Here is a 15015-nt window from a genome sequence, read left to right as displayed (position 1 = left end):
TAAGGTACTATTGTATGGTAATGTAATACAAGAATCGACTTTCTGAAAGTACACCAGCTTAATATGCTAGTCATTGGCTATTAGATCAATCCAAGTGCCTGGCCGTTCACTTCCGGATTGGCCAGTGGCACACTTTTGCGGATAAAGTGGGTCTCCTGTATGGTAAAGCAGGTACACAGCCAAAATACCCAGCTACTTTACTTTGAGATAACAACACCTTTTTCGGGCTCTACAGGATCTTCTTGTTCATTCACTACTACTACATGCCCGTCATCTGCTACATATCCCTCCCCAAGATTCCGAGTACTTTTGGACTCATTCATTAACTGATGTATGGTGTCCAGTGCTGCTAGCTTATCTTTCCCTCTACCCTTTTTTCCCATCCCTTCTCCTTTCTCCTTTTCTTTACATTGAACACCATAGTAAAATCTCCTACTACCACACTGGATGCCAGCTTCCATGAGCAGTTTCTTGAAAAACACTACAATCTGCTTCCCCAATATTTAATATCTTCGAATCTGCACATTATCGTTTCCATCCAATTATTTCTCCAGTTTAAGCGTGCCTTACAGACTGCCTTCTGCGCTTACTTTGGCCTCCACTGTTGCTGAACTATCTACGTACTTCCTACCTATTATCCCTGTCAGACACTCGCGACAAGACAGCCCTTTCGTCAAAGCAGTCCATCGCTGTTGAGACTCTTTGGTCTGCTGAATCTGCGCTCGAATAATTTATCCAGAATAATTCCGATTAATCTGAATTGTTCTGACGGACTGTTTCTGCGTTCTTCAGGTATGTATGTGGCTGTCGTGTGTTCCACACCACTCTTCTTGATTTATCCGTCAGAGCCTGCAATGCCCCATCCTCTCATTTCAGCAGTTCTCCAAGATCTCGTATCATCATATTTCAGATCGACTCCCAAGTTCTTTATTCTGCTTCTCATAACACATTTGCATGCGTCTTCTCTTCTTACCTTCATCCTGTGGCGGCTCCCTGGATCGCACAGCAGTGCCGAAGTACTGTTGGCGTCTTGGCATTTCCCAAGCGAACTTTTTCCTTTTCAGAGTGCATTCGACTGACATTGAATGTTTAGATACCGAATTTGGGAAAAGGATTCAATTCTCTGTTTCCCAGTTTTCATCAAATTGCCATACCTATCTACTTCAGATTTGTTCATCCTTCTGGAGTATTCTTCGCCGAGCAGGTATGGCTCCTGTCGCCCAGAGCGATATTGAGATGAACAACCATACTTCGGACATGGCCAGCCAGGCCTCGTCTCTTCGCCGACAATTCTCCGAGCCACTCTCTGCTCACTCGACATCAACCCAAACATCTCAGTCGCCTTCTTCATTGACTCATAAGTCCAAATGCTACTTGTGTGGGGAATATTTCAATACCTCTAAGTCACCAAACGATGATTCTTTTACTCTCAAAGAGCACATTGCTGCCGCACACCCGCATAGTGCCAAGAGATACTCTCTTAGTACCGCAAAGGAACATACCCCAAATGGGAAACTCCACACCGATCGCGAGCTCACTGAAGATGCTGGAGCATCTGGAGTTGACGATGTCGAAGCTGAAGACACAGGTGACGCTGAAGAGACTGAAGTAGTCCGAACATATGACGCCGGCCGTGACGGCGAGCTCGACGAAGCGATATCTGGGCTTTCTACTCCCATTCGACTTGATGGTTTCTCGCGTGGACAGACTTCCATCATTGAGCAGCGTGTTTATAAACTTTGGAATATCAACGATGTCTCCAAGTTCTCAGAGGACTTTGAGGACAGAGTCGACGGCATCGAAAACACCTGGGATACAGTATTTCGTAATCCCAAGCGTGGCACGAAGCGCGATGCATCTGACTTACCAGAGCGCTTCAATCCTTACAAAAAGTCAAAAGTCGCGAAAGGAGAATTTCTCGAAATTACACCTCTTGAGGACATCCTATCCCAGCTCCGTGATCCTGAGTATCGCTCTGTTGACGAGCTCTACGCGATCACTGAGAATGTACATCTCGCTTTGAAGACATGGCAAGATGAATATCTCGCCATCGACAAGCTCTATAGGCTTGCAACTCGACAGCAAAGCAAGCCTAGTGCGGACCCGAGAAAGTTAGAGGACCCCCCTGTTTTCGAGAGTCAAAGGGAAGCAATGCTGTACGGTTATAAGTATGACCCCAAAGCTCCGGGCGGCGTCCAGGACCCCTTCGATCAGGGTGGCTTCATGCCGACTGCCGCTCAGACCGCCAAAATCAGAGCCAAGGGCGACCCCAACCCTGATGGATGGCCGATAATCCAAAAATTTGGCATTCCGTACGTGCCAATGTTACCGAAACCACCGGCCCAATCAACCGTCGCAAAGAACACGCGCCGGCGTAAAGCAGCGGAATTGGAAGCAGCTAGCCAAGAAATTGAGACGGATGACGCTTTCTTCGGGACGCCTGTGCCTGCTGAGGATCAAGAAGACTCTATGCCACCAGCGAAGCGGCGAACTCGCCAACACCGTACAGCGCTCGAGGTGGAGCAAACACAAGATAATACACCAGTTCCCTCTACCCCCGCTTCTCCTGCTCCTACAACTGCTGCTACCCGGGGCGCCGGTCGCGGACGAGGTCGAGGTCGTGGACGAGGTGCCGCGCGCGCTCCTTCTCGGGCCGTCTCGGAAACTCCACAGCCAGCGGCGAACGCAGCTCCAGCTCGAGGACGCGGCCGGGAGACCAAAGTCGTGGCCTCAGTGCCGCATCCTGTACCGTTGCAGTCCCGGCCTCCATCCAACTCCTCCGGGACGTTTTCTCAACTGGCGCCAATCGAGCCGGCGCGTAATGGAGCCCAAGCGACTGTCTCTCCCGTAGTCACTCCAGCGAGAAGCGCAGAAGGCAATGAATCCCTGGACCCAGCTGAGCTGGCTCGACGAGAAAAGATCGCTAATGCCAAGAACCCCCGGCGCACGGAGGCCATGCTCAACCACTGGGCCCGGTTCAATCGGGAGGGCCGAATCCGTAAACCCAAGCGATCCAAGTCCCAGGTTGCGGCGGATCGCGCGGCAGAGGCCGCTAGGAAGGCCGCAGAGGCCCAGAAACCCGTGATCAAGAAACCCAAGTCCCGCACCCCAGGTCCTATGAGCTCGCAAGTCGACGGGCCCATTGCCCCCGCACCAGCTGTGCAACCGGTGTCGCTCCCTCTGCCCACTGGTGCCCCCGGACTGGCGCCTATGCCTACAGTCCGGTCGATGGCTTCTCCATATGCGCCCATAGACCCTCGAGGCGTCGCATCGTTTCCCCCAGGTCCTCCGGGACCGTTTCAGCAGCCTCCTGCGCCGGTGCCTTACCGCACCCCGTACCCAGGTTACTACAGCCCATACGGGTCGTCGACGGCTGGATTGCCGCCACCAGGTCCCGCGCGACCCGCATGAGCAGGCATAATCTTGTCGGTCCCTGCCGCTTTTACTTCGTGCTTCGTCCCGCGCCCCGGATAGCCCATGCACCCCTTCCTCTTCGCTATATCATGGATTTACCTTCGATTCTTGAAATCCTGCAATTGGAAAGAAACGATGGGTAATTGGGTCGAAGGGGTCTGGTGCCGTCTAATCCTCGGCTTAAACAGCTTTCAACGCGGGCGAGTTTGTGCAAAACATCTACATCTGCAGTTCAGCACTTTTTTTTTCTGTATTATCTACAACTCTTATGGCGAACCTCAGATCAGTGAACTGCACCTGTCATTGTTCAGAATTTTCTCTCGGAAACACATTGAACGTCCGTCATATTATATTTGAGCGAAGGTGCCCGGAATTTGGCTTAATCATGTACATGCTGTTGATCTGCTAGTTCTTTACTACTGGCCACGCTGGTCGGGAGGCTCTGTACAAATAATGTATTTGGGAACGACCTGCACTTTGATTTTTACTTTTGATGGGGCAAAGGGCATTGTTCTGCATAGGGTATCTCTCTGCCTAATGCCAAGTCAATGAACGTTATTGTTCCATGTACTCGTCATTAAAGTCCTACATACAGAAATTGTAAATTAATTAGTATGAAGCGATGGTTATCAGTTGATATTTGGACAGCACTGAATGGAACTTGTGTCATATTATTTATCCAGTACTAGACATCCGGCCGTTCAAACTGAAATCACGTGAGACACAACATTCTAGACCAGCTACTTCACGTGACTCAATGATTCCAACTTCGGATCAGTGAGATCTCAGCTTCAAGTCAACGCGTTGACGCTATCGCGCTCTTCCTCCACATCTTCACTTCACAACAAATATCAAACAATATCGAACCCCGTTTTCGTTGAATCTTGAGGCTGTTGGCATATATCTTTCACAATGGGTAAAAAGAGACGTGGCCCAACACTCGAAGAGCTTCTGGCTCGGCCGTGGTGTTACTACTGTGAGCGTGATTTTGACGATCTCAAAATCCTTATATCGCATCAGAAGGCGAAGCATTTCAAATGCGACAGATGTAGCCGGAGGCTCAACACCGCAGGAGGTGAGTCATTACAACACATATAGCGCTCTGATGATATTTTTTTCGCTCACCGGGTGCAAATCAGGCTTGTCTGTGCATATGAGCCAAGTGCACAAGGAACAGCTTACCGCCGTTGACAATGCGCTTCCAAATCGCTCGGGTCTTGATGTTGAAATCTTCGGCATGGAAGGTGTTCCCGATGATGTTGTCCAATCTCACAATCAGCGTGTGATCGCTCAGTTTCAGCAAGCAGAGGCGGAGCGGCAGGCCGTGACGGGGAATCCACCTTCAGGAGCGGGGGCTGGCGGCCAACCGGCCAAGAGACCCAAACTTGAAGACGTGTCCGACCTGAAGAAGCGTTTAGCTGAGCACAAGGCTAAAAAGGCGGAGATTGCCGCCGGAGGTAGCAGCGGAGAGGCGACTCCTGTGGGTGCCGGGCAGACACAGGCTCCGGCTGGATATGTAAGTCTTCTTGTTTTAATTTCATACATCCTGCAGCATTCTGACACTAAACTCGTTACTTTCTTGTAGGCTCACTCTCCTCAGATTGCAGCCGCCGCGACCCCACAATTTACATATCCTGCACCCTATGCAGGGACCGGCTCTCCATTCCCCCAGGCGGCGAGCCCCGTGTATCCAAATTTCTCACCAGGCGCACAAGCACAGTACCCTATGCAGCATACACCTACTGGATACACTCCGCAGCCATATCCGGTTGGTACTGCTGCGCAAGCTACCCCACCCTATGGGACAACGCCACCTCCTTTTCCGATACCACCGCATCAACAAGCTTCCCCGTCACACACAGTCCCTCAAACTGCTCCGGCATTCCCACAACGTTCTGGCAGCTTGCCGGCCGCACCTAGCCTCCCACAGCGCCCCGCTTTCCAACCCCCGCCAGTTAATGCATATCAAATGCAACAAATACACATGGGCCACCCCCTGCCGAACACTGGAGTGCATGCTGCTGTTCCAGATAGCGGAAGAGCATCAGGAGCGGAAGCTGCATCGATATCATCTTCAGTCAATGATCTTGTCTCTGGTGCAGCGAAGGAAGCTGACCAGGCCGCGGCCAAAGCTGCAGCTGGCGCAGGTGCAACCACTGAAGAGAAGCCGTCGAAGAAGGACAAGTCCAAACCGACACGCTTGGTATACTCTGATAATGAAACCAGTCCGGAGGAAAAGATGGCTAGATTGTCAAGGTACGCATTTGTTCCTGACCGCCGAGGAGAAACGACGCTTGAAGAGCTCCCTGCTGCTGTAGTAGTGGGGACTATCCGGGAGTCAGACAAGATTTTCGATTCCGCGCAGTGAGACGCATGATCATTGGAGCGGCGACTGTGAGCCGACTGACCATTTGCGAAACGAACATGCCCTTCCGAGATTCACACACGTACACACGGTTTTCGTTCAGAATCCTTTCGCAGCTTTCCGGTCAGACGTCTGGACAGAGGTACGAATCACAGATTTCAGCTAAGTTCGATGCATATCAAGTTCTAGCTTCATCTTATCTATCTCCATCCTCTCGTTATGTCTTTCTACTCCCCTAATATTTCAGTACCATGGCAACATCAAGTGCAAGAAAGAAGAAACTATACTTGAAACTGAACAGGGGCTGCTACAATACTCATCCATCTTCTTCGCCGTCACGATGCGGGTGGACTCTTCTGAGCAAACAGCAACGACATACAATGAATGACTGAAGAGCATCGATAGAGTGCTGGTGAGTTTGGTTGTCAACCTTCACCGAGCAAGGCTGATATCACTGGCTACCGTGGGAAGTTGTTCGTCCGAACTTGACAAGTTTCGTGTTCTTGCCACGTGAGTTTACTTGGGGATGGGAGACCTTGGGTTGTCAAGTGAATGCTGCTGTAAGTTCTCTAGCATAAAGGTAGGCAACGAATCAACGATGCTTTGGACTCAGAAATGATATTTCTTATTAATCAATTGATACTCATTCTCAAATCGATTGTTTCGCTCCGCCATTTGGAAAGTAAGAGTCCCGTAGCATAAGGTACACTACACTGTGCATCCCCAACTCAAAATCCCCACTTCAGACCCTCGAAGCCCTCTTCTCCCGGAACGCCAACCCAAAAACCACCAGCCCATACGTCGCCAGAACACTCAGTGCAAGAGGCACGGGCTTTCCCCTCGTCTTGATCACCCGCGGCACGGAACTACCCCCCAACACCGCCGACGCCAGCAACCCGATCTCCTCGCCGTAGGGCTGTCCGTCGCGCAGACGCAGGAAACTGTACAGATAGAGCGCGCCGACTGAGAGACCCGCCGCGATGGAGGGGATGGAGCCCGTGCGCGCGTAGCCGATGATTCCGCCCATGGATGTGAGCAGGGACAGCGCGGCGGCGGAATTCGTGGGACTGGGGAGAGAGGATTGCGACTGTTTGCTGTTAGCTGCTGCTGCTGCTTAGGGTTGTTGACAAGAGGGTGCGTACCATGTTGATGGTTGGGCTCGGGTGGACTGATTAGTGCAGGATTTGGATAGATGAATCCAGAGGTGGTTAAGGTTGACGGAGGATACCGTACGTCAGGTTGGTGATAGATGGGGAAGAGCTTAGCTGGAAAGTGACATTTAAATTGGTGGTGTCATTGGTGGAGAACAGTACGGAGTACGGATGTGGATCATGCCGAGCGGGTGGCCGTATTACTAATGTCGAGCTTCTAGCTAGGGTCAAGGCCACCCTTGTAGATAGGAGATAGGCAAAATGGTATAAAGAGAGTATTCTGATAGATGACATAAATCATATATATGCGTGCAATCATTGCCTATAGAGCTTTTAGAAACGTAAATCATAACAAACCATGAAACTTGATATCGTAATTGGAAGTGAACGCCTGATGAATGGTGGGATGCAGATTTGAAAGTGGCCCAATGCTGTGCTCGCAACGGATTCGGTAGTAGGTGATTACTCGTTCAGATCGAGTCGTTGTGCGCTTGATGTGTCGGAGTCGACGACAAGGTGCAGTGAGAAGTCAACAGTTCAATCCTCCGCAGCCTCCGATTCCGACTCTTGGCTGCCCTGAAAACCATCCGTCTCCTCTACCCAAAAGACGGGCACCGCACTCAGGGCAGCAAAGAAAGCCAGAAGCCACCAAGGGAGAATAACGTAGCCCTGGTTAACACCATAGGAAAACGCCGCACCGATAAGTGCAGGTCCCGCTGCTCTTCCGACAGCACTGACACTCGTGCCGACGCCATTCAGAGTCCCCAACACGCTGAGACTGGCTGCAGAGTTAGTCAGGAGGATGGTGCAGCAGGGAAAGCTGAATATGCTGCATATCAGCTTGCTGAGCATGAGCATGAACACAACAAAACTCCGGATCGACGCTGGTACGAGTGCAGTGAAAGGTGTCAGGAGGTAGACGACAGGGAAGGCGACGGCAATGACTTTGACGCAGTTGAGGACACCAAATCGCTTGGCTGCTGCCGGGAAGATAAAGAACTGAACAAACATGCCGATAATACCGATCAAGGTGTAGTATATGCCGATCGTTTGGGAGTCTATGCGGAGAGTGTCAAGACAGCGGCTTGAGGAAGGGAGAGCGAGATAGGTACGTACCGACACCGAACCCGCCGATAAATTTGAACGGCAGTCGCACATCGGGATTCCCGTCCAATCTCTGGATCGGCGTATGCAGGAAAACTGGAAGCAGGGAGTCAAACGCCATGTTATGCATCGCCATCAAGGCATAGGCGAGAAGAACCAATGTGGATTGCGGAGAAAAGACCTCCTTCCAGCTCGGTCGTTTAGCAGCCGTGCTCTTTGTAGACCGGTGCTTTCCCAGCAGCGCAGTCCTTTCGTCATCCTCCTGCGTCTCGGAGTAAGACATCTCCTTTCTGCGAGAGCTGCAGGAGCCTGTCAACATCTGACCCAGCCGCAAGCCTACATCGCGGTGATGCTTCTTGGCTGCCAGAGTTTCCTGTCCGCCATTAGCACGTATACTCACTAATTTCCTGTAACTTGAGTCGCACTTACATGCAAAAAGAGCCACCCCGTCGTAATTCCAATAACGAACAGAAAAACCGACGCCAGATTAGGCAACAGAAAAGGATAGGCCTTGAAAAGCTTCCAATTCCTGAAAATCCCCGGATGCTTCTCCGCCGGGCGCGCCAGCGCACCGCCAAAGGCTGGCCCAAAGATACTCCCAATGGTCCAAACCAGCGGCATAATGCTGAAAGCACGCGGCTGCAACTCCTTCTCTGGAACCATCTCCGCTACCATGGTGCGGATGATCCCGACGTTCCCGTTCATGAGACCCAGCAGTGCGCGGGAAGCGACCAGCATCGCCAGAGTTTTTGACAGGCCGAACATAATCGAGAAAATCATGGTGAAGGTCAGGCCGCACAGGACGATGGGCTTGCGACCGACGGTGTCCGAGACGGTTCCCCAGGTCACCGCCATGGCGGCCTGGCAGCTGGCTGACGCGGCCGAGGTGATCCCGACCCATTTTGCAACTTCATTTTTGGGGACGCCAATGTCCTCGATCATTTCGGGCTGCGGGTGAAAGGTGGTTAGCTTGGTTGTGGCGACTCAGCAGGCGGGCAGTTTGCATACGAGGTATGGTAAGGCGGAAGTGAAAACAACTGTTTAGCAAGGGAAAAGAGTTCAGTATAGGCTGAAGACCGAAATCGGTCTATGAATTGAGAGATTTGTATCCCAATGTTGCACTCTTGAGTGGGCTTGGACGTACCTGGCTCGGCAAATCTACATATTGCTTGGTTCAAGAAGTCAGTCTGCGGATAGAATACTTATCTCCAGTTTGACAATACTTACATAGAATCAGCAGCTGCCGCACCGGCAGTCTGGGAGATTTCTTGTGCATCTGGAAGCTGTGATAGTATCCTGGTCAACAGCCTACCTGGTAAGGTGGACTATCGGCTATTATACAGATCGACAAGAAGCAAGTAACCGAGGGAAAGCGAGCCTTGTGTCAAAGTCATGGAAGAGAAGTAACCTGGGGTCTATCAATGGTTGAAGATAGTGAACCAGTCAAGCACAAGAGAGAAGAGAATCAAAGAAACAGAACTGGAGAAGGAGAAAAACAACGGTCGAGTCTGTGCACCGCTGCACTGCTCTGAGTTCCTAGTTTGGGTCGATTATTGTCGAGGGCCTCACTTTTTTACTTTTTGTCAGCATCACGAGTGGGGAAGTGCGGATCCTACAAAAATCACAATCGAATGAGATGCAGTGTTTCTTTTGAAGGACAGACTGCTAGTCGGCCTAGCCCGCGGCACAACGCTGATGGATCATGAATGATGCATTGGATCCCCACAGCATACGGAGTATGGAGTAGTAGCGGTTGATAACGAAGAATAATACCAGAGGTAATGATAGATCCATTGGCGATTCGGAGTTTGACCGCTTGTGACTGCGCCTTCAAATGCATGCACCAGGTCAGTTGCTCCTCGATTATGACTCAATTATTCTACTGTCGATCGGCGAGAACTCATGATAGGTGCTCCTGTGGATTTCCCAGGGTCACAGTGACATGCGGAATCTTTTCCGGTCTGTGCTTCTGTCGCTTATACGTGGGCTTTGGATAAAACAAAAAAACAAAACAAATAGACATGAATTACAGGGGTTATTCAACACAATTCTCGGATAAGATATGGCCAAGCATTTTATAGAAAATCAACAATTCATATACTTCGTACCGCATAGATGGATCCTTGGCTGATAGGCTGAAAACCCCAGGGGAACTTGAGTTCAGTGGGTACAGAAGTTGTGCACAACTTTTTAGATCACTCGACCTGCCTGTAAACGTGAAAAAAAGTGTCACAATCTCTATACGGAGTATAGCAACCGGAATTTCAAAGCTCATTGCAGCAGGTCCGTGGCATCTTCGATTCGCTCACGGATAATATCCCGCCATTTCTGTACATCATAGCGTTAGCAAAAAAGAACGAGCAAGATGGTGCAAAAAGTGCGAAAAGTGAGATGACTAACCTCTGCATTTTCCAAATCTCCCGCCTCCAGACTTTCCACCAGTCCGGGATATGTCGCGCCAGCGTAACCAGTCCAGATACCAGGCGCAAACACTACGTGCTTGTACCAATTTCTCCCATCCAAGCCAGGCTGGTACAGGAACTTGCGCTCAATGACCTTGTACTTGTCATTGACCCCCCGGATCAGGAAGTACAGTCTGACCTTCTTCCACCAGAGCCACCATGGGAGATTCTCGTCCAATTGCGAGGTCAGCTCTGCGGCTTCGGCGTCGAATTTCGTAGCAACTTTCTGAAGCCGTGCGATTGCTTTGTCCAGTGGCACAAAGTCGAACGATGAATGACCAGGTAGCCGCTCCGCCGCCGGCCGAATCTTATCCAAGTATGAGCTGAGGCCCATAGCATAGTCGGTAGCGTTAAAGGCAAGCACAGGAGTCTCCACCAGTTTAGCCGCAGCCAGAGCCCAGATCTTAGTGCATGCTTCGTGGTACAGCCAATCAGGGTCACCGAATCGATCCATCCAGTCGAAACTATCGTAGTTCGAGTGATAGTGATATACAGGGTCTTCGGGACCACGGTTGAAACCCAGATCGTAACTGGGGATGCCTGCAAAATCCTGGAACGCAGTGAAGTCGCTACCGCTTCCCATGGTACCAATTCGGCCATCCCAGGTATCCCGCACTGTCTGGCCTTCCACTGTCTGGTTGGGAGACTGGACCAATCCGGTCACCTCGTAGATGACATTGTTGAGAAGCGGACTAGCCGTGGGGCGCAATTTGGTCCCGGCCGCGGCGACATCAACATTAAGGTAAGCAACCGTAGTCTTCGACAACCACGGAAGCATCTCCTCCACCCACTCAGTAGACCCAAGCAATCCATACTCTTCACCATCCCAGCTAGCAAAGACAATAGTGCGCAGTGGCTTCCATCCTGCCTTCAGAGCCTCACCGAAACTGCGAATGACTTCGTTGAGCACAGCGGATCCACTGTTCGGATCCCCGGCTCCGCCGGCAATCCAGGCGTCACGATGATTGCCCAAGATCACGACTTCATCCGGAATGGCCCCCTTGATGGTACCAATGACATTCCATAGCGGAGTCGTAATATACTCCTGCTCATTGTACAGGTTGATGACAACGTCATCTGGAGAAGGCCCAATGTTATAATCTACACCCTTCGAGCCGAGCTTCCCACCTTGCCACCATTTGTTGAAATCAGATGCCTTCGGACCATGTCCACTGAGCGCTTTTAGGAAAGGGAGCACTTCCTGATAGGAGACGGGTAGGGAAGGAATAGACGGGATTGAGTTATGGGGATCTTGTCTTTCACAGCCGGGCTTGGACGGATAACCGGGAGTCGTGGGATCACCGGGAGCGATGCCTTACCGAGAATGGTCAGTATCAGTTAAGACTTGAGGACCGAAGGTGAAAGAAGACATACTTAAAAATTGGGCACTTCCTCTCTGCACGGCGCTGGGGTTCCGAGCAGGCCCCTCAGGGTACGGTTTGTGGCCATTGTCCTCCGTGATATCTCCATCTTCCTGGGGATCATCATACAATATCACACCGACCATACCCAACTCCTGTGCCCGCTTCACTTTCAGCCCACGAAAGATGCGACCATACTTTGCAATAGCAATTTTGCCCGCCAAACTGACATTGGCATCGACAAGGTCCTGGTAATCATTGTACGTCCCGAAATTGACATAGACGAAAGGAGCGGTAACGTTCCCGCTGGCAGAGTAACCGTGGAAAGTAGGCACGCGATCGGGAAGACCGCTCGTGTGATCCTCTTCAAGGACATCCTCTTCAAGAGAAGCTTCAAAGGTGACATCGGTTTTATCGCCGTCCTTCTTCAGCAGAGCCAGACGATGATCTACAGGATAGTTGAGGTAGACATCATAAGCGACGATTTCCGTGTCCACCACACCGAACTCTTGCCACTTCTCACGGGTCCAGAGGGCTTGGCTGAGGTTTTTGCCTGCTAGGTGCGGACCTGCCGTGTAATAACTACTCCATTCACGGGCCTTAGCGGCTGACGGTGTGCTCTGAAGAACAGCCTGCAGCTGCTCATACGTGAGGCCGGGACTGTTGGGCCATGACGGGTATGGGAACGGGTTGGCACCGGGGAGATACGACCAGAGAGAGCCGTGCTCGCGGGGCAGGATGGAAAACGGAATTAAGAACAGAATTAAGCCAACAAAAAGAATCAGGCTCAAGGAGAAGCTGCATGCCCGTCGCAAGGTATGATGGGGGTATCGATATCGCTGCGGAGCGACGCTAACGACAAGGAGCGGAGTAGTCTCTGAGGGAGCCATGGCTTTCTCCCTCATCTTGTGACTGAGAGCTCAAAAGTTCATGTACAGCAGCTGTAGAAATCAGAAAGTGTTCGACATGCAGTACCATTAGTTTAAGAAGGTGCCATGGCAGTTTGGTAGAAGCATGAGTCGATCCTCGCAAGATGAGGGGGGAAGAGAGGAGTTACACATCATGAGTGGGTACCCTCCGCTTGAGCTATCCACGTAATTGTGGGTCCGAACTGCTCTACTCTTATCGGTGGATTTGGAGAGCTTATCGACCTTCCTAAACAAACCGACCTTCCGAAAAAGGACAGATAATAACAAGAGGCGTCAAAGTGACACCATTTCTTTGGCTCATGTAACATCGTCAAACAATCAAAAGGGGCCATCCGTATGCTCATTCCAGCCGAGAATCACACTAAGAATACATTTCAACATGAGCCGCCGTCTCGCACACTGATACCCTTCGATATGCCATTCGTCACAAACAACAAGCAAGAGCAACAATGGTATCAAGCCGAAAAATCTTTTTATATACAGTAGCTGATAAGTATGCGAAATGAGAAGCTCGATATGGCGTGGGCATTATGCCTTTAGACAATGATCGCATCAGCATTGTCCGATTCACCCGGGATCGGGACCACATCGTTCGGGGCGAAGTTCAGCTTCTCGCCAATCTCAATGCTCTCTCGCAGGATTTGTCGTGCCGAGTCAACATCTACTCCCATATCTTCTTTGACAAGCCTGACGGCCAGTTCAGGTACGAGGACTGCCTGAGCGTAGATAACAGGTCCAGCTGTCTTGACGATGTGGTCCTCAGCTGCCAAACGGCGGAGTTTGCGGGAGAAACGCGCCGTAAGAGCTTGTAGCCTGTCAAGAGAATCGGTTAATGACAGGACAACATTTGAAAGAGAGGAGGGAAACTAGGAGACTGTACATTTTGTTGGCTCCTCGAGTCCCGTAATAACCGCAACAGATCGTCTCTAGGGCGTCTCCGGCGAGTGTTAGGCGGAAGTTCTTTGCCTTTCCCGATTTCAACATAGTATCAAGAACATTTCTGTAGTACGAATTGCCTTCAGGTACTAAGATACTGTCCAGATCGTCGAAATGACACTTGATGCGCTCATCGAAAGTATCCCAATCAATGTCTGGATAGCCTCTCTCTTTCCATTCTTTTTCCGCCGTCTCCGTTTGATGCGACTCGCAGAATTGCTGTTGCTCGCGAATCCGCTGTTTTGGTTGCGCCCGAAACTTCCTCAGAGCATCTGAATCGACAGCCTTCTTGCACCAGGGACACAACGACGGTTTCAACTCGGCATTTTCTGAGTCGTCCATGTCAGAGAGCAAGACATCCTCCATCTGCGAGAATTCTTCCAGCAAGTTTTCTGGCACTGAACTGAGCGATGTGCCACTTGAACAGTCGTCGTCAGAATCAAAGAAGTGGGATATTTGAGCGGATGATGCGAATCCAGAAGAGCTAGATATCGTATCGTTAGGAAGGGACGCCGGGACAATGAACTCGGGCTTCGTGTGAGTTCCAGATGATGAAGGTAGAAGGTCGTCGATATCTGGCGGGACCATAAAGCTTAAAGCCTTGTCGGCAGCCTGATTCTTGGATTTGCTTTTGGTTTTCTGTGAGCTGCGACCCGCTTTTGACTCTGAAGCACTTGAGGAAGGCGATGACTTTGACAGAGAGGGGGTGGTCGTAGAGCCTTGCACCTTCCACAAAGAGCCTTCGCTTCTCCTTCCAGAGTAACCTTGTTTGCGCTTCTTCTGACTTTGCGACCAGCCGAATACATAATCTTCCTTCTCGGCATCAGTCTGAGATATGTGCGCCATGTCATCGGCATTCCTCTTGCGGCTGAACGTAGGAGACTCGGAACCGCGTAAGTCTTTCTTCCCGCGTTGTGACCTCCTCCTTTCTCCAACTGCGCTGTCAAAATCCTCAAAACCGGGCGGAATCTCATTATCTTGGTCCTCAAGAGAACTGACCGGAGAACTGGCGGGTTCAGCAGTTATGTCCTCATTGTTCACTATCCGCTCATCCCAACCCGCCTTAAAACCCTCAACATCCCGGGTGTCTTCTTCCTGATTTGAATCCTCAGCACTCTTTCCAGGTCGCTTGGCGTTTGGGTGAAGGGACCGCCCCGAGTAATTATTCTTGGTCAAATATACCTTCGAGAAGCTCGAATTCGGTTTAGACGTAGGAGTGACCATGGTGATAGTCACGTCGGAATTGCGCAATAGCAGCTAGAAGTCGAAATACAGCCACTCGTAAAGCCACCT

General features: G+C 50.9%; 6 protein-coding genes across 6 annotated transcripts; 2 read left to right on the top strand and 4 right to left on the bottom strand.

Moving 5' to 3' along the window:
• Positions 1-1206: 1206 nt before the first annotated feature.
• On the top strand, positions 1207-3411 carry ALT_8723 (uncharacterized protein; the record flags this gene model as incomplete). The annotated part of the gene is made up of 1 exon (XM_033557797.2): positions 1207-3411. One exon carries the CDS (start codon positions 1207-1209, stop codon positions 3409-3411), a length of 2205 nt encoding a protein of 734 aa, XP_033413688.2.
• A 915-nt stretch (positions 3412-4326) lies between these two features.
• Positions 4327-5782, top strand: ALT_8722 (putative C2H2 finger domain protein; the record flags this gene model as incomplete). Its single annotated transcript, XM_033557798.2, has 3 exons — positions 4327-4489; positions 4554-4930; positions 5000-5782. The coding sequence occupies 3 exons, from the start codon at positions 4327-4329 to the stop codon at positions 5780-5782; spliced, it is 1323 nt and encodes a 440-aa protein (XP_033413689.2).
• Positions 5783-6521: 739 nt separating this feature from the next.
• ALT_8721 (TMEM14 family protein) lies at positions 6522-6924 on the bottom strand (the record flags this gene model as incomplete). Its single annotated transcript, XM_033557799.1, has 2 exons — positions 6522-6866; positions 6922-6924. The coding sequence occupies 2 exons, from the start codon at positions 6922-6924 to the stop codon at positions 6522-6524; spliced, it is 348 nt and encodes a 115-aa protein (XP_033413690.1).
• Positions 6925-7467: 543 nt separating this feature from the next.
• ALT_8720 (uncharacterized protein) lies at positions 7468-8976 on the bottom strand (the record flags this gene model as incomplete). The annotated part of the gene is made up of 3 exons (XM_033557800.1): positions 7468-7988; positions 8047-8407; positions 8464-8976. 3 exons carry the CDS (start codon positions 8974-8976, stop codon positions 7468-7470), a joined length of 1395 nt encoding a protein of 464 aa, XP_033413691.1.
• Positions 8977-10305: 1329 nt separating this feature from the next.
• Positions 10306-12762, bottom strand: ALT_8719 (M28 family metallopeptidase; the record flags this gene model as incomplete). The annotated part of the gene is made up of 3 exons (XM_033557801.2): positions 10306-10362; positions 10435-11810; positions 11871-12762. The coding sequence occupies 3 exons, from the start codon at positions 12760-12762 to the stop codon at positions 10306-10308; spliced, it is 2325 nt and encodes a 774-aa protein (XP_033413692.2).
• Positions 12763-13322: 560 nt separating this feature from the next.
• ALT_8718 (RTC4 family protein) lies at positions 13323-14946 on the bottom strand (the record flags this gene model as incomplete). The annotated part of the gene is made up of 2 exons (XM_033557802.2): positions 13323-13599; positions 13667-14946. The coding sequence occupies 2 exons, from the start codon at positions 14944-14946 to the stop codon at positions 13323-13325; spliced, it is 1557 nt and encodes a 518-aa protein (XP_033413693.2).
• Positions 14947-15015: the final 69 nt, after the last annotated feature.

The sequence above is a fragment of the Aspergillus lentulus genome (assembly GCF_001445615.1).
Source record: "Aspergillus lentulus DNA, contig: Alt16, strain: IFM 54703, whole genome shotgun sequence".
Classification (NCBI taxonomy): Eukaryota; Fungi; Ascomycota; class Eurotiomycetes; order Eurotiales; family Aspergillaceae; genus Aspergillus; species Aspergillus lentulus.
Note: the sequence above shows the minus strand (reverse complement) of the source record. Positions and strands in the feature narration are given on the sequence as shown.